Source organism: Coregonus lavaretus, assembly GCF_964263955.1.
Source record: "Coregonus lavaretus genome assembly, chromosome: 13".
NCBI classification, from domain to species: domain Eukaryota; kingdom Metazoa; phylum Chordata; class Actinopteri; order Salmoniformes; family Salmonidae; genus Coregonus; species Coregonus lavaretus.
In genome coordinates this window covers 12,698,969-12,726,725 of record NC_140000.1, presented here as the reverse complement: position 1 = coordinate 12,726,725, position 27,757 = coordinate 12,698,969, and the positions used below count along the sequence as shown (strand labels likewise).

General features: G+C 42.3%; 3 protein-coding genes across 3 annotated transcripts in view; 2 read left to right on the top strand and 1 right to left on the bottom strand.

Annotated features, from left to right (window-relative positions):
• Positions 1 to 27,757, top strand: part of LOC311139364 (sperm acrosome membrane-associated protein 6-like) — a gene marked incomplete at its 5' end in the record, with an annotated part of 1,014,348 nt that overhangs the window by 423,098 nt on the left and 563,493 nt on the right. The gene's annotated exons all lie outside the window — the stretch shown is intronic.
• On the top strand, positions 15,184 to 16,229 carry LOC311139228 (trypsin-1-like; the record flags this gene model as incomplete). The annotated part of the gene is made up of 4 exons (XM_084174130.1): positions 15,184 to 15,393; positions 15,572 to 15,708; positions 15,842 to 15,943; positions 16,167 to 16,229. Exons 1-4 carry the CDS (start codon positions 15,267 to 15,269, stop codon positions 16,227 to 16,229), a joined length of 429 nt encoding a protein of 142 aa, XP_084030256.1. The 5' UTR covers positions 15,184 to 15,266.
• LOC311140230 (trypsin-2) lies at positions 21,998 to 23,784 on the bottom strand. Its single transcript, XM_084175182.1, has 6 exons — positions 23,718 to 23,784; positions 23,388 to 23,538; positions 22,996 to 23,246; positions 22,682 to 22,818; positions 22,351 to 22,452; positions 21,998 to 22,166 (listed from the first exon to the last, which is right to left on the bottom strand). Exons 1-6 carry the CDS (start codon positions 23,755 to 23,757, stop codon positions 22,119 to 22,121), a joined length of 729 nt encoding a protein of 242 aa, XP_084031308.1. The 5' UTR covers positions 23,758 to 23,784; the 3' UTR covers positions 21,998 to 22,118.

Here is a 27,757-nt window from a genome sequence, read left to right as displayed (position 1 = left end):
TTGATGGACAGTGATATGTAAACCTTTTTGGATTTTTAAAGCAGGTTTTAAGTCAGGACTGAGACTAGTTTTTTATATAGGACCCTGATCCTCCACTGTTGTCTGCAAGTTTTCCTGAGGCCTTAGGGCATTCAAATACCTCACAAATAAAAAATAATGGTCATTTAAACACAACATTTACTTATTTTGTTATAAAGTTATTCAAGTAACTTAAGTAAATTTAAGAGTGTGGAATAATACGCTTGAGGTATGGGCAATAACAGTGGTGTGCTTTCAGTAAGTACATTAATGGAGTTTTTTCAAGGATATAAGAGCTAAAGCTAACCATTCAATAGAAAGTCCACAAACAATAGATGATTTATGGAAAATAGAGTTGTCTTACCTTGTGACAGTTGCAGTCAAAATGTAATGTTGTGTAAATATTTGTATTCTCTGACTGTGGCTCGAGGATGCTGTTTCAAAAGTAAATGAGAAAGAAGGACTCCAATACCTGAAACCCCAAGTCAAAAACAACAAGAAGTTCTCAGTTCTCTTTCCTTGTATGTATGAGCCACAGTCACATGCCATTCTGAACATTGTAAAACAACACTGCCATGTCCTATCAACAGAAACTAATTTGGGTAACACCCTTTTTTGGTAACACCTTTATCTTAGCTCACTTTAGGACCACATTAGGATTTCTGCTATTACAGAACAAGAGCTCCTAAATGCATTGCCCTATCTTCTCTGCAGTTTGGATTTGAGACATTAAGGAGCATCATAATAACTTGCTAAAATCCTCAAAAGGTGCATCCTAACTTTAGGACAGCTCAGAGGCTATCTTAACAGATCAACCCAGCAACTGACTGTTGTAAAAAAAATCCATGCCTACTGTAGAATGTTTCTAGTAATCTGTACTGAGTTACAGTGCCTTTCAAAAGTATTCATCCTCCTTGGCGATTTTCCTATTTTGTTGCATTACAACCTGTAATTTAAATTGATTTTTATTTGGGTTTCATGTAATGGACATACACAAAATAGTCCAAATTGGGGAAGTGGAATGAAAAAAATTACTTTTTTCAAAAAATTCAAATAAATAAATAACGTAAAAGTGGTGCGTCCATAAGGATTCAATCCCTTTGCTATGAAGGCCCTAAATAAGATCTGGTGCAACCAATTACATTCAGAAGTCACATAATTAGTTAAATAAAGTCCACCAGTGTGCTATTGTGGTGTCGAGAAAACGTTGCTAATTATGCTGTGAAAACAAGGAAATCCACTGACGCTGTACTTTGATTATAAAGGTTTATTATATCAGAGTATTTCAGCTTCAATTTACAGATATCTGCAGAATATCTGGAGAATAACCGCCCAATCTCAAATATGATTATTCTGTCCTCCTTTGTTTTAACCGTGGTATTTATATCCTATGCCCTATGTAACATAATATGGGTGTTTTCCCATACAGACCAATCCCATGACTCCACACAACAGACTTCCTCTGTTTTATGGGGTGCCCCTATAAAACTGCTCCCCAGATGCTTCCCTAAGCTGAATCAACATCCTCCAAGATACCATTTGCAAACGTTAGCAAAGTCATAAATTCCTTAGACACCACATATTCCCCCCTTCAAGACAAATTAAGTCTCGAAAACTAAAATAATAGGATTATGACAAATAAATTTTTTTCTCTTATTGAGTATCTTTTAACAATAAACCAAAAACACATTTTTCTATGGAGTGTAAATACATTTCTATGAAATATGAACAAATCTTTATGGAGTGTGAGAGCGAAAAACCTGTCTGGCAACTTTCTTTCCAAAAATCCCTCCATCAATCAAGACAGTAAAATTCTCTCACGGCCCCTCTGCCCCAGGCAACCACTTAAGTACTCCAGATCAATTCATAAATCTTTATCAATGCATTTTAAACTATGATGCAATTAAATACACATGAAAGCCTCAGCAAACAAAATACAATCAAAAATGTCCACATTCAGGCTGGTCAACCCATCGGACCCTCCTGTGGATTCTCTCTATCCCTGCCTAGACCCAATATCCCTAAGCTTCCACGAAATAAACAAAAACATCTGAGATCCCCACATGTACCCAATAACAGCAAATATCATTCTTCAAAAATGTATACAGAAAGAATATGACACAAATTATGTATTACACATGCAAATATGTCTATATATCATTGCAGACACTGGAATGTAGTCCACTACACTTCATCTCCTCAGCAGTGTCGACTTCCAATGCATCATCGATGATGGAATCGGAACATTTCCACACCTTCCTTGTTCCATTTCCTCCAGTCCATTCATATTGTCCTTTCATATTGTCCATGTTTGAGTATTTGAATCCCCTCTACACATTCCCCCATATTCTTCTGGAAGAAAAGAAAAGACCAAACAGTATCTTTTGCAAAACAACACATTCAAATTAAAACATCAATATCAACTAAAAATATAAAAATGATATATAAAATGAATCACATACCATTTCCCCCCTTTGATTCATCACAAAATACTAAAATCACCATAATATTTAAACCCATGTGAAAAATTCAAAATTGATATCTATCCATCAATACTCCTTTGAGTCTTGACAGAAGGTTAAACCCTCTTATCGTTTCATTTGCAAAACCCTTCAAATTATAGGTAATATTATCTATGTTATCTTCCCAAAATGTTACACCAAACCATGGATAAATCCCCACTTCTCTCCTAGACTTATCCTCCAATGGTAGGCTTCCCAGACTATTAAACTTCTCTCTTTCAGAATCAGATATATCTCTTTCCCCTTGCTTCCCCTCTTTTAATTTTTAAAACCTCATATGGAAGCTTCAACTTCAACATGTAACAACATCCTTTCCATCCATAGGGTAAGAATATATTCTCTCACCACAAACCCCAGATGTTTCTAAAATTCCCAATAGGCACATTACCATGCAAAAACTTCTCTCCTTACTAAATGAAACATCAAAAGTTACATTATATTTCTCATTACTAACCTTATGTTCCTGCTTACCCCAAAGTCATCATATAATCATCACCATCTGATATTCCCCTAAACATCCTCTTTCCATCATATGTTTTATTTCAACAAAAACAGCTTTTAGCCCTCACTGGTTTCACCTCCATAGCTTCATGAATCGCTGTTAACTGATTTTCCTTCCCATCTAACAAATTCACATAGGTTAATTCACTTAACCAATAACACTTAAACCTAGGCCTAAACAAATGTTTCCACAACTACATTATTTTCTCTCTTAATGATTGTTGCTGATACAACAGCCCTTATAAAACATAAGATTTACACATACTTGATAGAGGTTTAGCTACCTTCTCTAAGATACAACCCCATGTTCCTAGTGCTGGAATTCTCAACAGACATGGACCCTCAAGATTCCTCACTGATCTTACAGAATGAGATAACTCCTTGAACCAAAGATTCCTACCTGCCCATCCATCTTTAATTTCCAAACAGAAAAATCAAATCCATATGCCTTCCATTTAGTTTCTCTCTTTCCTAACGAACTGTATTGATCAGATATATCTTCTTGTCGTCTATTAAAATCAAACAACTCATCCTGTACCTCCATGATAGTATTCTCCCTCTAACATTACTCAAAATAAGTTAGCAATCACTCATAACCCTCTTACACTTCATATCATTTTACAAAATATACTTCCTTTCACTAGGTGAAACAGTTTCTACTTCTAGTCTTCATAACAACACTTCTTCTCCATAATTATCTCTCCACATGAGAGGAATCTCACCTCTACACATTCCTTCTCTCACATCTACAAGGAAGATGAGCTGTACCACCCATCCTAACCCTAATGACAGTCTTTTCCTCTAAAATTGGTGCTGGAGCGATTGGCTCCCTTGTAATCAAATGTGATATATTTCTAGCTTTAATAACTGTCAATGTTGAAAGAGTTGAATTGATTCTTACTGTTGTTTTAATAGACTGAAGTGTTGATGTAATTGTTGTTGATTCATCCATTTTCCCCAAAGCTTTGAACTCTTTACTTGTATTTCCATCTATCACCACTAGTGTCACTACATTAACTCTCATTCCCAACTCTAATCCCTCACTTTATAAAAATTATAAAAAATTATAAAAAAATATATTCACAATCACCTTGATCCCCCTGCTGGGAATTGTAAATATAGATACTACAATCACCCTCAATCTTCACTCTTCTCTTATCATTCAACAACGCATACTTTCTCAATGCATCTGCTCCTTACAGATCTAAACTCCTACCATATCTATCTTCCCACTGAACTCTAAATTTCCCTTCACCACTGTTCTCTCTCTCTTACTACTAACATTGAAGCTTAGCTGACTGTCCTAGAGTTCCTTCAACCCTAGTTTTCTACACTTTTTAATCTGACTTTTCTCTTAACTTTTCAAAAACCATTTCACTGATTTATCCACAAATTCCTTTCCCACTAATTTTAGGATATGTGATCCGGAAGTCCCCACCTGCTTATGACTTCTTTACACAAAAACTTGGCAAACGATTGAGCATCTTTTAGCCTAGTTTGACATCTTATTCCCCTCTTGGTGTAGGAATGTAACCAAGAATAACAGTCACCCCTGTAAACATTATTTTTCAGACAGATTGTCCTCCTTCCTATGATATAGTCAATCTTTTCAAGCAAATATGGTTCCCAAAAAACCCTACTCCTTTATAATCTTACTCCTAATCTTCCCCCCTTGCAACATTAGCTAACCCCTAGCTTCCTAAATCATCAGACCTAATAGGTCCAGAGGCGCTACTATCAACCCCTCATGGTTTCTCCCAAAATAACAATTGATTCCTACTCTAAGGATTTTTTCTATTGTCTTCAAAACACCTGCTTTTGAAAGTCCTTCAATTTCTTGTTCAATCCCTTGAATTGCTTCATCTTTCAATGGATACTGATTCTTCCAAGGAGGTCTTCCTCCTCTTTGAAGTTCAACTTTCACCTCAATTGGGCTGATTTCACAAATCCAATATCAGTACTACTTTGATATCACAAACATTCTTGAACTTTTTGCAACATCTCTTCTCCTTAATAGATTCTCAATCCATCTTCACACTTCAAACAGATTCATGTGTCATCCGTACAGCTTATGACTCTCCTTGTCCTTGAGCCAAAATCATCATTTTCAGAAATCGCTGATCTTCACTCCTCCAAATCCCCCTCCTAATTAGTTGATTTTGACATAGTGAGATGTGTAATCTCTTCAGGCTGAACACAGATAAAAGCCTTTCCGCTATCCACCATCACTTCCCATGGTCCGTTGTTTATTTTCACTTCAATTGTTGGATCTTTTTCCCCTAACTGGTGCTACCAGCTGACACCCCCCTTTCGGATCTTCTAGGCACCCCTAGAATCCTTGCTCCTTGCCCCAAAAGGGTTCACCTGTCCTCCAGATGATCTTCACTTGCTCCTGTATCTTCCTCTGAAATTCTTTCTTGTGTTTCCTTCTGGCCCATTACACTCACAGCAAAGTCACCAACCTGTCCACAATCATAACACACTTCTTAAGATTGCTGGAAGTATGGCTTGAATCTTCCTCCTCTTCCTCTTTCTAAGTCTTCTCGTCCTCTTCCTCTCCAATTCTTTCAGTCCAGAAACTATCTATGGATATGAAACAACTTGTACCACTAGTTGTGGCTAGTACAATTGCATTTGACCTTGTTCAGTTGAAGCTGTGGCAGTGATTGTTGATTTGGTGCACACTGATTCTTCATAACCAAAGCTTTTCTTCTCCTTCTTATTCTCCCCCCAGTTGTATTTCATCAAGTTTTCTGAGAGTTTCTTGGTCTTGTTCTTTCTAGTTGTGTTCCTTCTTCCTCTACAGATCCACTTGATGGGCTATATAATCTCTATAGACACCTTTTGTCATGCTTCCAAGTCCAACCACCTCTGCCAGTTTGCTCCTTACTTGTGAGGGCAGTCCCCTCTGCAGTTTAGCTCTCTGAAATATTTCTTCCATATCTGGAATCCCAAGGAGATTAGCCAAAAGTCTCTTAATGTCTCCTATGGCTGACTGTGTTCCCACCATCATTTCTTCCCATTTTCTTTTTTGAAATCCAAGGATATGCTCCATCTTGAAGAGTAAACAGCTTCTCAAGTATATCTGACATATCTGTATTCTTCAAAGGCTTATATTCTAGGTTCTGTCCTCGAAATATCATCTTCCATCATCTTCTTACTTGTGCTCTCTTTCCTTGGCCTCAATGCATACTTTTTCTCCTCCAATTCTTGGGATCCTTTTCTCAGCAGTTTTTTTCTCTTCTTCTGTATCTTCAGCTTCTTGAGTTGTTGTTCCAGTTGTCTTCTTCTAAATTATTCCCCTTATCCAGGCATAATACGCATCGGTCTATCTCTCTTTCTATTTCTTCTTTGCTAATCATTGTAGGATAAAATCCTCTTGAACATGAAGCACCTTTAATCTCCAAATCTTCATTGCTTTCTCCATCTTCACTTTCCTCAGAGATCGAATCTCTAGTATCCTTCAACTTCCTTCAACTTCCATCAGAGATCAAATCTCTAGTATCATTCTTCTTTCCTCTCTTGCCAACTTCCTTCTGATCACAGAGTCATATCCACCCATGATCTCTTCTCAATCACTCTGATCATCATCTTCATCATCTTCAAGTTCCATCTTCCTTAACCTCAATCCACCATTAGTTTCCAGACATCTCGTTTTCTTCCTACTTTTGGAGTTTGGGATTCATCTTTATCGTCATTTCTGCCTTTCCTCTCTCTATTATTCAATTACTTTCATCATGTTGATGATGTCAGGGTTAAAAATCCCTTCCACTAGCTATGGTTGTTCAATGTCAGGCCAACGTTTATTCCCTTTTCCAGATAACCTTGCAATACCATTAACTAAAGGATTACTATTTTCTACTACATCAACAGGAGTAATTACTTTCATAGTTTTTATGTAATCTTTCCCCCTTGTAACAACTCTTTTATATTCCTTTATTGTAAATTATTTCATTATTTTAGACTATGTAGCCTATAGTTCCCTCTTTTTTTTCTTCCCCAAATTAATTAATTAATCAATTAATTAATTAATTAATTAATTCATTCATCAATTTACTTATTTATTCATTTTATTTTATTTTATTTTACCAAATTATTGATTAGTGGCAATCTTACCACATCCAATCAGGAAAGTAAATGAAAGTAGTCACCTTAGAGCAATCCCAAAAAAATAAAGACCTCTAATCCAGCAACACTACAGTACTCACAAACCCCATTGCTTAATAAGCACCCAATTACCTTAATTTTACAGAATAATGTCAGTACTCGATTTCCCCACTCAACTCTAATCAAACCCACTTATGCACAAAAACTCAAATGCAATTCTTATTTTCATCAATTGATCAGTCTGTTGCCAAGTCCTTGTCAAATTGTCATAACATCAAATATGCTAGGCAACCAAAATATCAACTATGGGAAGGTACATTTTGTAAATAGAACAGTACTGGCCTTGATTTGACTTGATCCGTTGCAGCACATTCTGTCGCATGATGCACTCGTCAGCACTTTCTCTCTCTCTCTGTCTCCTCCTTATCTCTCATATGACAGAAGAACAAAGAAACAGACAATAATTTAGTAGTTTATGCACTCACTGAGTTATTTCAACCATTCAATATTCCTCTAGTCATACTCGCCCTAAGAAATAACTCAGGAATATTATAAATAGCTCAATAACATTTTATTTATTTATTTATTTAATTATTTTTATTTTAATCCGTCAACATCTCTCTCTCATTTATCAATTCAATAGATCTCAACAAATAGTTTAATCGTTAAGCAACAGCCTATTTAACAAACAGAACTCTCCATTCGTGTTCAAATACCCCACTCCTCTCTCTCTGTCTGCTCTGTTCTGAGTCTGCGTCTCCCAGCAACTCAGTGCAGGCAGAGGAGTGGCACATTTGCCCTACATAACTCTAAAGTCATAAAATCACACGCATGCGTAGTACATTCACCACTGCGATTTCAGAGTGGAGGGAGCTCTCTCCCAGCTAAACAACAGAAAGTAGACACACCAACATTACCTCCGTTCTTCATGAGGCAAACAGTAACATTTAACAGAGCTCACAAACCAACATAAAACATTGAACACAAAACCTACTTTCTTCTACACACATACACATACATACATACAGTTTAAGAGCCTTATCCCATTCCTATGGACCTCTAAGGCAGTATGCTACCTCCATTGCGCCGTATAATTCCATTGTTCCTAAATTTCTGCTACCACGAGTTCCGCGAACATTCGATGAGCGGTCACATCAATCATATAATTAGTCAACCATATGTTGAGCGGTAACTTGAAACCGAATATATATACCACAACCTCAAGCCCCCTGGACTCACCTAAATACACCTAACATGCTTTTAGGATTTTCGGCCCATCCTAATGATCGCCTCGTTTGAGGGCTTCCATAGATTCGCAATGGCCTAATTTGTATACATTTACCTTGGCCTTATTCCTTCATTCTATTCTTCTTGAATTTTATTTAAGCAAAATATTCCTATAGACACTCCCCCCTGTTTGCGTTGCTTTCAACGCAAACAAAATTAGAACGGACTCCTATCCCACAGCAAATAACAGCAAAGCACACATGCAAGTTCTTAACGGTGCATTCATTCAACGCACACACACAGACATACGAACTAACCAGTGCCCAAAGTAGTGAGAAAACTCACCCTTATCTGCCGGACTCTGGAGCGAAAGTCAGCTCGGCGCCCATGAATGGAACGCTGAGAAAAGACGCAACACGACCAATACCTCGTCGCCATTTTGTGGTGTCGAGAAAACATTGCTAATTATGCTGTGAAAACAAGGAAATCCGCTGACGCTGTACTTTGATTATAAAGGTTTATTACATCAGAGTATTTCAGCTTCAATTTACAGATATCTGCAGAATATCTGGAGAATAACCGCCCAATCTCAAATATGATTATTCTTTCCTCCTTTGTTTTAACCGTGGTATTTATATCCTATGCCCTATGTAACATAATATGGGTGTTTTCCCATACAGACCAATCCCATGACTCCACACAACAGACTTCCTCTGTTTTATGGGGTGCCCCTATAAAACTGCTCCCCAGATGCTTCCCTAAGCTGAATCAACATCCTCCAAGATACCATTTGCAAACGTTATCAAAGTCATAAATTCCTTAGACACCACACTATCTAAGTGTCACATGATCTGTCACATGATCTCAATATATATATACACACTGTTCTGAAAGGCCCTACCACTAAGCAAGGGGCACCACTAAGCAAGCGGCACCATGAACACCAAGGAGCTCTCCAAAAAGGTCAGGGACAAAGTTGTGGAGAAGTAAAGATCAGGGTTGGGTTATAAAAAAGATCTGAAACTTTGAACATCCCACGGAGCACCATTAAATGCATTATTAAAAAATGGAAAGAATATGGCACCACAACATACCTGCCAAGAGAGGGCCGCCCACCAAAACTCACGGACCAGGCAAGGAGGGCATTAATCAGAGGCTACAAAGAGACCAAAGATAACCCTGAAGGAGCTGCAAAGCTCCACAGTGGAGATTGGAGTATCTGTCCATAGGACCACTTTAAGCCGTACACTCCAAAGAGCTGGGCTTTATGGAAGAGTGGCCAGAAAAAAGCCATTGCTTAAAGAAAAAAATAAGCAAACGTGTTGCCAAAAGGCATGTGGGAGACTCCCCAAACATATGGAAGAAGGTACTCTGGTCAGATGAGACTAAAATTGAGCTTTTTGGCCATCAAGGAAAACGCTATGTCTGGCGCAAACCCAACACCTCTCATCACCCCGAGAACACCATCGGGGTTTTTCCATCGGCAGGGACTGGGAAACATACACATACACATATATATGTTTAACTTGGATCAAACATTTCGGGTAGCCTTCCACAAGCTTCCCACAATAAGTTGGGTAAATTTTGGCCCATTCTTCCTGACAGAGTTGGTGTAACTGAGTCAGGTTTGTAGGCCTCCTTGCTCACACGCTTTTTCAGTTCTGCTCACAAATTTTCTATAGGATTGAGGTCAGGGCTTTGTGATGACCACTCCAATACCTTGACTTTGTTGTCCTTAAGCCATTTTGCCACAACTTTGGAAGTATGCTTGGGGTCATTGTCCATTTGGAAGACCCATTTGCGACCAAGCTTTAACTTCCTGACTGCTGTCTTGAGATGTTGCGTCAATATATCCACATCATTTTCCTTCCTCATGATGCCATCTATTTTGTGAAGTGCACCAGTCCCTCCTGCAGCAAAGCACCCCCACAGCATGATGTTGCCACCCCCGTGCTTCATGGTTGGGATGGTGTTCTTCGACATGCAAGGCTACCCCTTTTTCCTCCAAACATAACAATGGTCATTATGGCCAAAATTTTTGTTACATCAGACCAGAGGACATTTCTCCAAAAAGTACGATCTTTGTCCCCATGTGCAGTTGCAAACCGTAGTCTGGCTTTTTTATTGCGGTTTTGGAGCAGTGGCTTCTTCCTTGCTGAGCGGCCTTTCAAGTTATGTCGATATAGGACTTGTTTTACTGTAGATATAGATATTTTTGTACCTGTTTCCTCCAGCATCTTCACAAGGTCCTTTGCTGTTGTTCTGGGATTGATTTGCACTTTTCGCACCAAAGTACGTTCATCTCTAGGAGACAGAACGCGTCTCCTTCCTGAGCTTTATGACGGCTGCGTGGTCCCATGGTGTCTATACTGTCGTAGAAATATTTGACTCAAAAGTAGTCAACTCAAAAATATCTCTCAAGAGACTGGAGCTTGTGAATACAAAAATTAGACTTTATTATTTGCGTGACAAAGTCGAGCCACTCCATGGAACGGCTGTCTCTCTTTGACTCAGAGATCTCTTTTATACACACCCAAATGCACAGTTATGTATACATATCTGATACAGCTACTCCCCTTAAGACAACTGATTAACATATTTAACTGCCACGCCACTATTATCTTTCAAAGTCCAATAACACATGTTGTTTACTCCAAAAGGCCATGGGCGCTTTTGCCTCTTTCCCTTATCTCATTATATTGGTGGCATGCCTCAGACACTTAAAAATAATATACATACATTAATTAAAGCATGTTTACACACTGTATTGGCTATATCCCTTATTTAGACATGCATCTGGATTATAAAATGTCAATCATGTTTACTATATTTTACCTTTGACATTTCCCACATTTTCCTTAATGATACATAAAATATTACCATAATACTTGCATACTATTGTTTGTACATATGAATGTGGTACCTTCAGGCGTTTGGAAAATGCTCCCAAGGATGAACCAGACTTGTGGAGGTCAAACATTTTTTTCTGAGGTCTTGGCTGATTTCTTTTGATTTTCCCATGATGTCAAGCAAAGAGGCACTGAGTTTGAAGGTAGGCCTTGAAATACATCCACAGGTACACCTCCAATTGACTTTAATTATGTCAATTAGCCTATCAGAAGCTTCTAAAGCCATGACATCATTTTCTGGAATTTTCCAAGCTGTTTAAAGGCACAGTCAACTTAGTGTATGTAAACTTCTGACCCACTGGAATTGTGATACAGTGAATTATAAGTGAAATAATCTGTCTGTAAACAATTGTTGGAAAAATTACTTGTGTCATGCACAAAGTAGATGTCCTAACCGACTTGCCAAAACTATAGTTTGTTAACAAGACATTTGTGGAGTGGTTGAGTAACGAGTTTTAATGACTCCAACTTAAGTGAATGTAAACTTCCGACTTCAACTGTAGCTTAGTACTACTTTCTTACCTTATTGTTACCCGTATGTTCAACTGAGCATCAATCATCAAACAGGAAGACAGTGATTCTGTTTATTTTACAGAATGTGGCTGGCCACTCAGACATTTAACAAGCAACTCTAAAGCCTCAAACTATGTCCAATAGTTTTTATTTTTCTCGAAGTATTACTTTATTAACACCGATATATATACTACACCCACCTCTATATGTATTTGACAGTGAAGCTACACTTTTACATTTAGCTCTATACTCCAGCTTTTCGATTTGAGATCAAATATTTCATATGCGACAACAGTACAGAACGTCACCTTTTATTTGAAGGTATTTTCATACATATCTGTTTTACCGTTTAGAAAGTAAGCACTTTGTGTATCTAGTCCCCGTTTGAAGAAGTCATGTATTTGGACAAATTCATTTATAATGTACTAAAGTGGTCAGAAAGTTTAGTATTTGGTCCAATATTCCTAGCGCGCAAACCTGTTGGATGCATTTGCTGTTTGTTTTGGTTGTGTTTTGTGTTATGTTTTGCCCAACAGGAACTGAATGGTGAATGATGGCTGGAGTAATTTTCTTTCTAAGTGAGTAGATAAGATGTTTTTTGAACACTTCTAAATGAATCCTGATGATAATGCCATAATTAAGAACAATCATGAATTAATCATGAATAATGATGAGTGAGAAGGTTACAGACACGGCTGCACTCCCAGGTACATATTTATTGGGGAAACACTTGAATGTATGAAACGTACATCCTGTGTGACTTGTACGTGCTCTTAATACAGAATTTGAACGAATCACTGATCAATGATTGTTGTACCACCTCCAGAACACCAGCCTTCTGAACACTAAAGAAGATGCTGGAGGCTGACATGGTGCAAGTGCAGGAGGAGGTGGACAACACCGTCCAGGAGGCCAGGAACGCAGAGGAGAAGGCAAAGAAGGCCATCACTGATGTAAGTCCTCATAATATGTGACCTATTCCAGTGTTCCTGCCCTCATCACGCCAATCCTGTTAATCTACATTCCACGCTCACCTGGAGAGGATGAAGAAGAACCTGGAAGCTACAGTCAAGGACCTGCAGCATCATCTGGCTGAGGCTGAGAACCTGGCCATGAAGGGTGGCAAGAAGCAGCTACAGAAACTGGACTCCAGGGTGATTTAGCAGGGACTCATTCTGAAGAATGAGATGGATGCCAAGCAGAAGAGAGGTGGCGATGCCGTCAAGGGAGTCCGCAAAAATTAGCACAGGGTCAAGGAGCTCACTTACTGTACCATGTAAGAGGGACACACCATCATAAACCCTTAACCAAGACCGGTGTTTGTAGTGTGGATCTGATTGTGGGCAGTGATACATGGATGTTCTCCCCCCAGACTGAGGAGGATAAGAAGAACATCAATAGACTTCAGGACCTGGTGGACAAGCTGGAGCTGAAGGTCAAGGCCTACAAGAGAGGTGGAGGAATCTGTGAGTAACAAAACTTCTGAGACCATATCTGGAAGTTCTGTCTGACTGTTCTAATGTTGGGCTGTCCTGATAAACCCCTGGTGTTGTTCCTTTATCCCCTAACCCAGGAAGAACAAGCCAACCAGCACATTTCCAAGTTCCGTAAGGTTCAGCATGAACTGAAGGACACTGAGGAGCACGCTGACATTGCTAAGTCCCAGGTCAACAAACTCAGGGCCAAGACCCACGACTCCAGAAAGGTACAGAGCTTCTGATCAACACACACTTGAACCATGTCCAATTTCCACAGCGGTAAATAAATATAATTCAAGTTGACCAACAAAGGTAAATTGAAATGTTGGCTATGCAGAATATGTTAAGAATGAAAAACTGTTATTTTCTTTCATGATACAGGGCAAGGCAGAAGAGTAAACAACACAATTGCTGTACAGAAGAGTTCCTATGTCTCATAAAATATGATTTTCATAGTGGAATTCTGAGCATTAAATAAATGAATGAGAACTATTGAGTTGTGGTGTTATGTTTTGAATCTACTGGACTGCTAGTGTGGCAGTGTCTAGCTACCTCTGTAAAAAATAAAAATGACTATCTTTTGGAACTTCATTTTGAGAAATTGGGAGGGATAATATGTGCTCCCTTGCTCCGGAATGCATCTTCAAACTACCCAGGACATCTGTGTCATAATGTATGACAATGGCATCATTTCAGCTTAAATGTGGCAGACTGAAGTCATATCAAGACAAAAAAGTGTGATACGCATGAAAATATGCTTAATCTGACGCATTCGATTAGTGAACATTAATAAAGTATGAAGAAAGCATCAATACAGCATTTATAATGCATATATAAAGCATGAAGAAAGCATTTTCCAATTGTTTTGCTTACAATGGTCAGACTCAGTAGAAAACATACAAAACATTATTTTAAATACTTTATTCATCAAATGTCTTTTGTCTCCAGTACAATAGGTGAATGTTGAACTGCACAGGATGATGTACAGTAGTGGGACTGTACTGGAGGACCCAGGCTAGGATCAGACTTAGTAGGTGGCCATGGTGCTGGTCAGCCAGTCGTTGAAGATGCACACCTGGAGGAAGAGAAGGAGAAGGGAGATATTAGTAGACACAGGGCCAAGTTACTGTAGACCTGGGATAAATTTGGTATTATTGAAGTTAGAAACATATAGTTGTGACAGGGATGAACCAACGGTCTAATAAAGGAATGCTGTCACACAAACCCATTATAGTATTTATTTGAAACTACATGATGCTTTATCCCACAAACGTAGCAGCAGAAGCCTATATTCTTACCTTGGCGTAGACACCGGGGTTACCGGGCTCAGCACACCCATATCCCCAGGACACAACACCCTGCAGCTCACTGTTGCACACCACGGGGCCACCGGAGTCACCCTGAGAGAGAGAGAATGAGAGATTTACTTCACTGTTTCTCTGTACTGTATTTTTGGTCCTAATATAATAATAATATAATATGCCATTTAGCATTCGCTTTTATCCAAAGCGACTTACAGTCATGCGTGCATACATTTATTTTGTGTATGGGTGGTCCCGGGGATCGAACCCACTACCTTGGCGTTACAAGCACCGTGCTCTACCAGCTGAGCTACAGAGGACCACATAGTTTTGATAGTTTTGATAAGCTGGTCAGAGGCAGTAGTAGAGCAGGACTAGCCTCTACAGGTCAGTGCTGTTCAGTACCTGGCAAGAGTCCTTGCCTCCCTCCAGGAATCCAGCGCAGAATATGGCATTAGTGATCTGACCAGGGTAGGAGTTGCTCTCAAATAGAATATGTGATATAATATGACGTTTCCAATACAAGGATGTTCAAATTGAGAATTCCTAGTAACAGTTTAAAAGGTTAAAGGGATAGTTCAACCAAATTACTAATACATTGCCAGGACTGAGGGTAGCGAGCAGTTCATCTCTTCTTCCCGCGTCATCCCCCACCCCAACTACAGCTCCTACAACATCAACAATGACATCATGCTGATCAAGCTGAGCAAGCCCGCCACCCTCAACACCTACGTGCAGCCTGTTGCTCTGCCCACCAGCTGGGCCCCCGCTGGCACCAAGTGTGTCGTCTCTGGATGGGGAAACACCATGAGCTCCAGTGAGTACAGCACCAACGTCAATACTTTCATGTATTTTGGGGCTATGTTATAAAATATACTTGGTCTAGTAACCATTGCCAGTGTTCAGATGTAAATTATACATAATTGACATGTTCTGCCTTTCACTCCCCCTTCTTTCTTTCTATCCATTCTTTCATTTCTCATCCATCCTTACAGCCGCCGATAGCGACAAGCTGCAGTGCCTGAACCTCCCCATCCTGTCTTTCAACGACTGTGACAACTCCTACCCTGGTCAGATCACTAATGCCATGTTCTGCGCTGGATTCCTGGAGGGAGGCAAGGACTCTTGCCAGGTACTGAACAGCACTGACCTGTAGAGGCAAGTCCTGCTCTACTACTGCCTCTGACCAGCTTATCAAAACTATTAGGACCAAAAATACAGTACAGAGAAACAGTGAAGTAAATCTCTCATTCTCTCTCTCTCAGGGTGACTCCGGTGGCCCCGTGGTGTGCAACGGTGAGCTGCAGGGTGTTGTGTCCTGGGGATATGGGTGTGCTGAGCCCGGTAACCCCGGTGTCTACGCCAAGGTAAGAATATAGGCTTCTGCTGCTATGTTTGTGGGTTAAAGCATCATGTAATTTCAAATAAATACTATAATGGGTTTGTGTGACAGCATTCCTTTATTAGACCACTGGTTCATCCCTGTCACAACTACATGTTTCTAACTTCAATAATACCAACTTTATCCCAGGTCTACAGTAACTTGGCCCTGTGTCCACTGATGTCTCCCTTCTCCTTCTCTTCCTCCAGGTGTGCATCTTCAACAACTGGCTGACCAGCAACATGGCTCATTACGCTCAAATCGAAAAATAATTAAACGAAATAATGAAGATTTATATCATCCTACTCGAGTTATAAATTACGGCGGAGGGGCAGATTCCGGGTCGAGAGCCAGACCCGATCCCCCGGTACAAAGACGGGGGCCTCACTGCGGTGGCGGTCAGCGTTGGCCTTCTGACGACGCACGGCGCGCTGGAGGTGAACGTGGGCAGCATCCCACGTCTCCTCCGCACGCCGAAACCAGTCATCCACCGCAGGAGCCTCGGTCTTGCTCTGGTGCCACGGTGCCAGAACCGGGTGTTAACCTAGAACACACTGGAAAGGCATTAGGTTAGTGGAGGAGTGGTGGAGAGAGTTCTGGGCATATTCTGCCCATGGCAAGAACACCGACCACACCCCCGGCCAGTCCTGGCAGTAGGACCGCAGGAACCTACCCACGTCCTGATTTACCCGTTCCACCTGCCCATTACTCTCGGGGTGGAACCCAAAGGTCAGGCTGACCGAGACCCCCAGACGTTCCATGAACGCCTTCCAGACCTTGGACATGAACTGGGGACCTCGGTCAGACACTATATCCTCTGGTACCCCGTGGTGCTGGAAGATGTGTGTAAACAGGGCCTCCGCAGTTTGCAGAGCAGTGGGGAGACCGGGCAGAGGAAGGAGGCAGCAGGCTTTAAAAAAGCGGTCCACAACGACCAGGATGGTGGTGTTATCTTGGGAGAGGGGAAGATCAGTTAGAAAATCAACACTTAGGTGAGACCATTGTCATTGTGGAACTGGTAAAGGTTGTAACTTACCAGCTGGGAGGTGCCTAGGTGCCTTACTCTGGGCGCACACTGAGCAGGAGGAGACATACACCCTCATGTCCTTAGCCAAGGTAGGCCACCAGTATTTTCCAGCCGATACCTGGGTGACGTGTGTGCCCAGTAGATCAGACGATCAAGGATAAGAGCAGGCACGTACTGTAGCCCATCTGGACACTGAGGTGGAGAAGGATCCATGCGTAATGCCTGCTCTATATCCGCGTCCGTCACCCATACTACCGGCGCCACAATGCAGGAGGCCGGCAGTATGGGAGCGTTGTCGCTGGGCCTCTCCTCTGTGTCATACAGCCAGGACAGTGTGTCTGCCTTCACGTTCTTCGTACCAGGGATGTATGACAGTGTAAAAGTATGACAGTGTATTCTTCCGGGTGAAGAATAGGGCCCACCTGGCCTGGCGAGGATTCAGCCTCCTCGCTGCCCGGATGTACTCCAGGTTACAGTGGTCCGTCCAGACGAGGAAAGGGTGTCTTGCCCCCTCGAGCCAATGCCTCCACACGGTCAAGGCTCAGACAACAGCCAACAGCTCCCAATCACCAACGTCGTAGTTCTGCTCCGCCGGGCTGAGCTTCTTCGAGAAGAACACACAGGGGCGGAGCTTGGGTGGCGTACCCGAGCATTGAGACAGGACAGCTCCTATCAAAACCTCAGACGCATCCACCTCCACTACGAACGGTAGTGATGGATCGGGGTGGGCCAGTACTGGGGCTGAGGTGAACAGACCCTGCAGTTTGCTGAAGGTGTCGTAGAAATATTTGACTCAAAAGTAGTCAACTCAAAATATCTCTCAAAAGACTGAAGTTTGTGAATCCAAAAATTAGACATGTATTATTTGCATAACAAAGCCGAGCTTGCTCCATGGAGCAACTGCTTGCCCTGAACCGGAGCTGTCCTTTTATACAGACACAAATGCATAGTCAACATACATAGTTACTCCTCTCTATGTGAATGAATAACATCTTTTCATTATCACATGTTGGCTACTCACAGGGGCTACTTGCGCTTCTCTAAATGGGGCCTCTGTATCTTATTAGTGGCGTGATTCAAAAAATTATGTACATACGTACATTAAAGAACAATCACACTCTGTATTGACTATATTCACTATCCAGACATATATCTGAAGTACAAAGTATTAATCATGTTCATTCTGTTTTACCTTTATCATTTCATAACACATTATAAAACATGTCAATTAATACTTAAACATGGTTTAAACATGTCATCCATAACCCATTCTCAACCACATACATTTAAGCATTTATCATTTACCATCCTCCCTGGCCCTTGAGATTATGTGCATGTGGCTATGTGTCAGGTCATAAGCACAAACAAATGATAACACTAGTTCCATTGTTACTCCAATCTCCACACAGCCACCATGAGGAGTTGTATCTCCATCACATGTCATTGACATACCCAGACCAGCTGCAGGGAGTTATGAAAAACACATAAATGTCTCTGCTCTGTATCAAGCCTTCAACTGGTTCTCAATCCATAAACATTTTAAGGCATATAGGTGTTTAATTCTACAACATATGTACTTGAAAATCATCTATAAAGGCCAGGTCAGCCTCAGCAGACCAGCGGAGCTGGGACGGCCCACCCTTCAACAGGGATGTAATGGGAGCTGCGACCTTGCCAAAGCCCCGGGTAAACCTCCAATAGTAGTTGGCAAAGCCAAGGAAACGCTGCACCTCCTTAACCGTGGTTGGAGTCGGCCAATTACGCACGGCTAAAATGCGATCTCCCGCCATCTCCACACCTGAGGTGGAAATGCGGTATCCAAGGAAGGAGACGGACTGCTGGAAAAACATACACTTCTCTGCCTTAGCATAAAGGTCATTTTCTAAAAGTCGGGCCAGCACCTTGCGAACCAGGGACACATGCTCGGCGCGAGTAGCGGAATACACCAGGATGTCATCGATGTAGACCACTACACCGCGACCAAGCATGTCCCGAAACACCTTGTTCACAAAGTACTGGAAAACTGAGGGAGCATTCATCAAACCATAGGGCATCACCAGGTATTCATAATGCCCCGTGGTTGTGCTGAATGCTGTCTTCCACTCATCTCCCTCTCGGATACGCACCAGGTTGTATGCACTCCTGAGATCTAATTTGGTGAAGAAGCGCGCCCCATGCATTGATTCAATCACTGAAGGAATGAGGGGGAGAGGATAACTAAATCTTATCGTCTCCCTGTTCAGTGGTCAATAATCAATGCACGGGCGCAGACCTCCGTCCTTCTTCTTCACAAAGAAGAAACTTGAGGAGGCGGGTGAAGTGGAGGGACGTATATACCCCTGGTGCAGGGACTCGGTGACATACGTTTCCATAGCCACCGTTTCAGCCTGTGACAGGGGGTATATATGACTCCTGGGAGGTACAGCGTCTACCCGGAGGTTTATCGTGCAATCCCCCGCCCGTTGAGGTGGTAATTTAGTTGCCTGCGTTTTAGAGAACGCTTGCGCCAGATCGAGGTATTCAGGGGGAATGCGCATGGTGGAGGTACTGTCTGGACTTTCCACCATGGTTGCACCAACGGAAACACCTAGACACCTACCCTGACACTCTCGCGACCACCCCGCGAGAACCCTCTGTGGCCATGAGAAGGTGGGGTTGTGGAGTGCTATCCAAGGGATACCAAATACCACAGGGAAAGCAGGAGACTCAATAATGGAAAAAGTAACCTGCTCACAATGAGTCTCCTGGGTAATCATGGTGACTGGTGCAGTAACTTCCTTAACCAACCCTGGATAGGGGAATCAATGGAATGCCTATACGGTGTGCGAATGCCCTGTCCATAATGTTCCCAGCTGCGCCTGAATCGACTAGCGCCTTACACTGGGGAACTACCATGTGCTCAGGAAAGGAGACAAGTATTTTACAGTGCGCAGCAGAGGGCTCTGAACGAGTGTGGGTGTTCGATACCTGGGGTGATGCGAGACTGCCCTGCCTGTCGCCTCCAAACCCAGAAGAGCGTTGACGACAAAGTGTGGTGAAATGTCCCTTCGCGCCACCAGTGTGGCACTCCGCTCTCTCGGCTAGCGGTTCCACCCATCTCCATCGGTTCTGGGTCCGAGTCGGCCGGGATGGAAATGGGCAGACCTCCTCCAGGACGTCCTCTGGTTGCCAGCAGGTTGTCCAAATGAATGGCCATGTCCACCAGTTGTGAGAAGGACAACATGGTGTCACGGCAGGCTAGCTCCCATCGGACGTCCTCTCTCAGATGGCACCGGAACTGGTCAATCAGGGCCCGCTCGTTCCACCTGGACCCAGAGTTCAAAACTCCAATGCGAGGTCCTGCGCAGTCCTCGTCCCCTGCCTCAGGTGGACCAGCCGCTCGCCCGCCTCTCGACCCTCAGGCGGGTGATCGAAGACCGCCCGGAAGAGGCGAGCGAACTCCCCGTAGTTCTCCAACGCGGCTCCTCCTTCGTTCCACACTGCGTTGGCCACTCCAGGGCTTTCCCCGAGAAGCAGGAGACTAGGGAAGACACCTTCTCCCACTCCGATGGAACCGGCCGGATGCTGGAGAAGTAGAGCTGCAGTTGGAGAAGGAATCCTTGGCACAGCGCCGCTGTCCCGTCGAACTCCCGTGGTCGGGATATCTGGATCCCTCCGGGTGCTGGGGTGTAGGTGGCGGGATCCGGATGACCAGCTGGTCTCGACGGATCGGGCTCTCTCCTCTCCAGGCGTTGGACGACCTGAAGAACCCGACCCATCGCTTCACCCAAGCTGGCTAGCATAGTTGAATGCTCCTGGACCCGTTCCACGACTCCAGGCATGCGCGTCTCTCCCGCTGACTCCATAACGGGGTGGTGTTGAAGGATTCAGGCGCAGGAGGGTAAATCACAGAATAACAGGCTTTAATCTGCAAAATACAGGTTTACGCAGAAATGCGTCAAACACACTCCAGAGCACAAAACAGGCGCACTGGAAAATACAAGGCACACGGGAAATACTCCCATCGATACAAAATACACGAGCTCCACTGAGCTTCACTAACCTCCACAATAAACAATCACCCACACAGACAAGGAAGCAGAGGGAACACTTATACCATGACTAATGAGGGAATAAGGACCAGGTGTGTGTGATTGAAGACAAGACAAATGGAGTGATGATAAATGGATCGGCAGTAGCTAGTAAGCCAGTGACGCCGAACGCAGAAACCTGCCCGAAACAAGGAGGGGAGGCAGCCTCGGCGGAAGTCGTGACAGTTATTGACTGTACGTTTTGTTTATTCCATATGTAACTCTGTGTTGTTGTTGTTTTTATCGAACTGCTTTGCTTTATCTTGGCCAGGTCGCAGTTGTAAAAATTACGGAAGCATAACCCCATAAAACACAGAACTAATGTTGCCACTTATTAATTTATGGAAAATGTGAATATGTCTATGACGTTTCAATATAAAGAGGTTTGTGGTGAGAAATAATTTATCTTAACAGTTTACAAGGTTAAAGGGATAGTTCACCCAAATTAAGAATGAACATAATCCTAATGATTTGTAGAGAGAGTAGTCTGTGCAGTGAGAGAATCTGTACTCTGTGGAGCCAGAGAATCAGCAACCCAAGTTTTGTTTGATATGCTCCCACGTAGCATATTTGATAGCCAAAAATAAATGGGACTGGTAGGACCCCCCTTTAACATGCTCTAAATGGCAACTGAAGATCAATACTTTCTTGACATTATCAGCATACATTGTGTATTAGGACTTATCCTTCAGAGTTTATTGAAGCCTTAAAACTACCTATAGTACATTAGAACTGCTTAAGCTGTTATAATTACAGCATTTTTAAACCAACACAATGTAGACATTCCACTTGCAAACAACACTCCTTTGATGACATACAGAAAAAAATATTGCACTACTACATTCATGAATATGTGCTCTATGCTGCATGCATGCAAGAAGTACCTTCTACAGTATATTCATTTTTATATTTAACCTTGGGAAATAGACACAGTAAACTTAAATTATGTTAAATGCTTTATTTGCCATTAGTATTTAATCTCCAGTACATAAGGTGGATGTTGAACTGCACAAGATGTTGTAGAGTTGTGGGACCGTACTGGAGGATCGAAGCTAGGATCAGACTTAGTAGGTGGCCATGGTGCTGGTCAGCCAGTCGTTGAAGATGCACACCTGGAGGAAGAGAAGGAGAAGGGAGATATTAGTGGACACTCAATGGGAGGCAACATGAGAACCATCAATCTATGTTTTATAGACTCAATGCCTTTTTCTTTCAGGAAACCAAGGGATGTCACAATGATGTATGAATGTTGATGTGTTCCTCAAACACAAAAGGAAAACTGTTTTTCTGTCTTACCTTGGCGTAGACACCGGGGTTACCGGGCTCGGCACAGCCGTAACCCCAGGACACAACACCCTGGAGCTCACCGTTGCACACCACGGGGCCACCGGAGTCACCCTGAGAGAGAGAGAGAGAGAGATAGATAGAGATAGATAAAGAGAGAGAGAGAGAAAGAGAGAGAAAGATTGAGAGATTGAGAGAGAGAGGAAGGGAGAGGGAGAGGGAGAGAGAGAGAAAGAAGGGAGGTAAGGGATATCAATTTCATTATCAATTTCTAATCAATTTAAAAAGTCAATTTGAAGTCATCATTGTGGTACCACTGAATTGAGGTCAGAGTGGTAAGTACCTGGCAAGAGTCCTTGCCTCCCTCCAGGTATCCAGCACAAAACATGGCGTTGGTGATCATGCCAGGGTAGGAGTTGTTACAGTCACTGTAGGACAGGATGGGGATGTTCAGGCACTGAAGCTTGTTCTTGTCAGCGGCTGTAAGGAGAAGGAGAAAGAGGGAGGGAGGGAGAGAGGGAGGGAGGGAGTTATGGTTAGAAATAATGAAGTTGTGTTTTTAACAGTAGGCCTACGTTTTCCATGCCTCTACACACTCGGCCACCATGAAGATAACCAACTGGCACATGTAACCTTTGACCCAGGTTCTGTACTCACTGGAGCTCATGGTGTTGCCCCATCCAGAAACGGTGCACATGGTGCCAGCGGGGGCACAGCTACTGGGCAGAGCAACAGGCTGCACGTAGGTGTTGAGGGTGGCGGGCTTGCTCAGCTTGATCAGCATGATGTCATTGTCGATGTTGTAGGAGCTGTAGTTGGGGTGACGGATCACACGGGAAGAAGAGATGAACTGCTCGCTACCCTCAGTCACCTTGATGTTGTGCTCGCCCAGACGCACCTCCACACGGCTGAAAGAGAAAGAGAGACAGTTCATGTGAATGTGGAGTTCACTTGTCTCCTTTAGTTTTGCAAAAGGTAAGCTTATCAAATTGTTGCTAGTTGTTTTTGAATCAATATGTTGCTAGTAGTTCATATGGTAGGCTACTTACGATTGGTAGCAGTGAGCAGCAGACACAACCCAGTTCTCGTTGACCAGGGAGCCACCACAGAAGTGGTACCCAACGTTCAGAGACACCTGGTGGGGCTGGGAGTAGGCCTTGCACTCATACCCTCCGACGATCTTGTCATCCTCCGTGGCGACTGTAAACAGAGAGCAGGCACATTCTTAGCTATATTACCTCACCTTTTGAGATGGAAAAGCATAGCACTATGATAAAACAACAATAACATATTTCTTAATAACGTCAAAGAAACAAATGTGTGATGTTAGTGTCATAACACAGTCCTGTTATTTTTTCTATGATCATTACTAGACTCACAAGCGGCTCCAATGAGCAGAACAAAGACCAGAGAAATCATGGTTGCTGTATGATCCTGTCGATGAAAGGGGTTAATCTGCACCCCTGTTATATATGCAGAATCGTCTGTGCCGCTGTTTGATTGGTCAAAAGAAAGCCAATCAGAGCCAAAAGTTGCACTGCCAAGGTCAGCATTATGACACAGCAGTTTCCATCATGGAGTGGTATGAAGTTGACCATAAAGTCAGCATAAAGTTAAATATATAAGTTTTCATTAGTCCCAGTACTTTTAAGTGCAGGTTATTGCCGTCTGGATTTGATTGAATTTCTTACAGTAGAAAGTGATACATGTACAGTATGCTACAACTGCCAGTTTGAGATGACCAGTGTTCTCTGCAGTTCAGACTGTATCTTGACCTCAACAGGACTGCAAAACAGCTGTGTGGTTCACACGTTAGTATTATCTTGGAGAAGTCGACAAACACAGCTTTTCCGCCAATTTTAGCTTTCTAAACAAGTAAACTGGGTTTAAGGGGTTTTGTTGGAAAGTCATACAAGGCTGTAGAAAAATAGACTCTGTTTACCTTACATGGCCATGAGTTCATTGCATAAGTTCATGTTCATGTATGTCGCTCTGGATAAGAGCGTCTGCTAAATGACTAAAATGTAAAATGTAATGTAAAATAAGTTGTATAATCATAAGGTCCTCCAAAAATCATTATACTGATTGCAGTTAATATACAGTAAAACACTCAAAGTAAGCCCACACTTGGGTAGTGTAATTTATTATATTAGGTATTAACAGAAGATTCAAATAAACAGTTGTACCTTGACCGTAGATTAAAGTCTACACCACAGCTCAACCCTAACATTACCCAAAACCCTCAACCCTAACCCTACCTTCATGTCCATGTCCCATCTCAACCCGAACCCTAGCCTCAACCCTAACCCTTGCATCTTGTCCACATTCCTGCTCAACCCAAACTCTAACCCTCAACCCTAACGCTAACCCTAGCTTCATGTCCACATCACGACTCAACCCTAACCCTTAACCCTAACATCATGTCCACATCCCAGCTCAACCCTAACCTCAAACCTAACCGTAGCTTCATGTACACATCACGACTCAACCCTAACCCTTAACCCTAACATCATGTCCACATCCCAGCTCAACCCTAACCCTAGCCTGATATGTTTACCAACCTCAATTCGAAATGTTATTGTTGAGTGGAGATATTGAGTTAAGTAAGAATAATATATTTATTAATCTCTCAAAATAACAAGTGTACCCAACTCAAAAATAAAAAACGTATCCAACTCATAATAATTAAATCAATCGATCAATCTGTTTACCCAACTCAATATAAACATTTAACTTACTCATAATAAGATATTTTGGCTCAACCATAACTCATGTCAGAAATGTTATAAATTGATTTGCATTTTAATGAGGGAAATAAGTATTTGACCCCTCTGCAAAACATGACTTAGTACTTGGTGGCAAAACCCTTGTTGGCAATCACAGAGATCAGACGTTTCTTGTAGTTGGCCATCAGGTTTGCACACATCTGAGGAGGGATTTTGTCCCACTTCTCTTTGCAGATCTTCTCCAAGTCATTAAGGTTTCGAGGCTGACGTTTGGCAACTCGAACCTTCAGCTCCCTCCACAGATTTTCTATGGGATTAAGGTCTGAAGACTGGCTAGGCCACTCCAGGACCTTCATGTGCTTCTTCTTGAGCCACCCCTTTGTTGCCTTGGCCGTGTGTTTTGTGTCATTGTCATGCTGGAATACCCATCCATGACCCATTTTCAATGCCTTGGCTGAGGGAAGGAGGTTCTCACCCAAGATTTGACGGTACATGGCCCCGTCCATCGTCCCTTTGATGTGGTGAAGTTGTCCTGTCCCCTTAGCAGAAAAACACCCCCAAAGCATAATGTTTCCACCTCCATGTTTGACAGTGGGGATGGTGTTCTTGGGGTCATAGGCAGCATTCCTCCTCCTCCAAACACAGCGAGTTGAGTTGATGCCAAAGAGCTCAATTTTGGTCTCATCTGACCACAACACTTTCACCCAGTTCTCCTCTGAATCATTCAGATGTTCATTGGCAAACTTCAGACAGGCCTGTATATGTGCTTTCTTGAGCAGGGGGACCTTGCGGGCACTGCAGCATTTCAGTCCTTCATGGCGTAGTGTGTTACCAATTGTTTTCTTGGTGACTATGGTCCCAGCTGCCTTGAGATCATTGACAAGATCCTCCCGTGTAGTTCTGGGCTGATTCCTCACCGTTCTCATGATCATTGCAACTCCACGAGGTGAGATCTTGCATGGAACCCCAGGCCGAGGGAGATTGACAGTTATTTTGTGTTTCTTCCATTTGCGAATAATCGCACCAACTGTTGTCAACTTCTCACCAAGCTGCGTGGTGATGGTCTTGTAGCCCATTCCAGCCTTGTGTAGGTCTACAATCTTGTCCCTGACATCCTTGGAGAGCTCTTTGGTCTTGGCCATGGTGGAGAGTTTGGAATCTAATTGATTGATTGCTTCTGTGGACAGGTGTCTTTTATACAGGTAACAAACTGAGATTAGGAGCACTCCCTTTAAGAGTGTGCTCCTAATCTCTGCTCGTTACCTCTATAAAAGACACCTGGGAGCCAGAAATCTTTCTGATTGAGAGGGGGTCAAATACTTATTTCCCTCATCAAAATGCAAATCAATTTATAATATTTTTGACATGCGTTTTTTTCTGGATTTATTCTGTCTCTCACTGTTCAAATAAACCTACCATTAAAATTATAGACTGATAATTTTTTTGTCAGTGGGCAAACATACAAAATCAGCAGGGGATCAAATACTTTTTTCCCTCATTAAAGTTTATTTGGATGTATTAGAGCATTGGGGAAAAAATAGTAATTGTAGTTGCCCCCTTACACTCAATAACTGGTTGTGCCACCTTTAGCTGCAATGACTGCAAGCAAATGCTTCCAGTAGTTGTTGATCAGTCTGTCACTTCGCTGTGGAGGAATTTTGTCCCAATCTTGCATGCAGAACTGCTTTAGCTCAGCGACTTTTGTGGGTTTTCAAGCATGAACTGCTTGTTTCAAGTCCTGCCACAACATTTGGGATTAGGTCTGGACTTTGACAAGGCCATTCCAAAACATCAAATTTGTTGCTTTTTAACCATTTTCATGTAGACTTGATTGTGTGTTTTGAATTATTGTCTTGCTGCATGACCCAGCTGCGCTTCAGCTTCAGCTCACAGACGAACGGCCTGACATTCCCCTGCAGAATTCTCTGATACAGAGCAGAAATCATGGTTCCTTCTATTAAGGTAAGTCGTCCAGGTCCTGAGGCAGCAACGCATCCCCAAACCATTACACTACCACCACCATGCTTGTCCGTTGGTATGAGGTTCTTACTGTGGAATTTAGTGTTTGGTTTTTGCCAGACATAATGGGACCCATCTCGTCCAAGAAGTTTACTAAAGTTTGTCAAAAAGCACCTGGATGATCATCAAGATGCTTGGAAGAATATTCTAGGGACAGATGAGCCAAAAGTCTAACTTTTGGACTACATGGGTCCCAGTTCATGCTGATCATGCTGATCTGAAAACATTCAGTATCGGAAATATGCAAAATTAGAGAAAAATAGAAAGGGGGCAAATCGTTTTTCACAGCCCTGTATTGAAGTTTATAATATGAAGATTCCAATAAAACGATATTCATAGTGAGAATTCCTCCTAAGAGTTTAAAGGTTAAAGGGATAGTTCACCCAAATTCCAAATTAACTTTATCTTAATGATTGCTATAGAAAGTAGTAAATTGCCTTTAAAAAGCAAAATTATCAACATAGCAATTCTCTTGTCGACAGTGCGCGTATGATTGAATCATGGCCTATATTTTGGTGGAATACTGTGTGTTACAATTACATTGTTTACAAACAATGGAGTAAAATGAACTTACTGTATGTTTTGTGTTATTGATTGGGAACCACAGATTAACCTTTTACTGCAGTAGGCTAAATCGGGGTCACGCAGAGTGTTTCTTGGTAGTCTTTAACAAA

Excerpts from the sequence above, each read along its gene's own strand:
- LOC311140230 (XM_084175182.1), bottom strand. The coding sequence starts at position 23,757 with ATGATTTCTCTGGTCTTTGTTCTGCTCATTGGAGCCGCTT. Across the intron at positions 23,247-23,387 it reads GCTGCTCACTGCTACCAATC|CCGTGTGGAGGTGCGTCTGG; the intron begins GTAAGTAGCCTA and ends TTTCTCTTTCAG. Across the intron at positions 22,167-22,350 it reads ACCCCGGTGTCTACGCCAAG|GTGTGCATCTTCAACGACTG; the intron begins GTAAGACAGAAA and ends CTCTTCCTCCAG.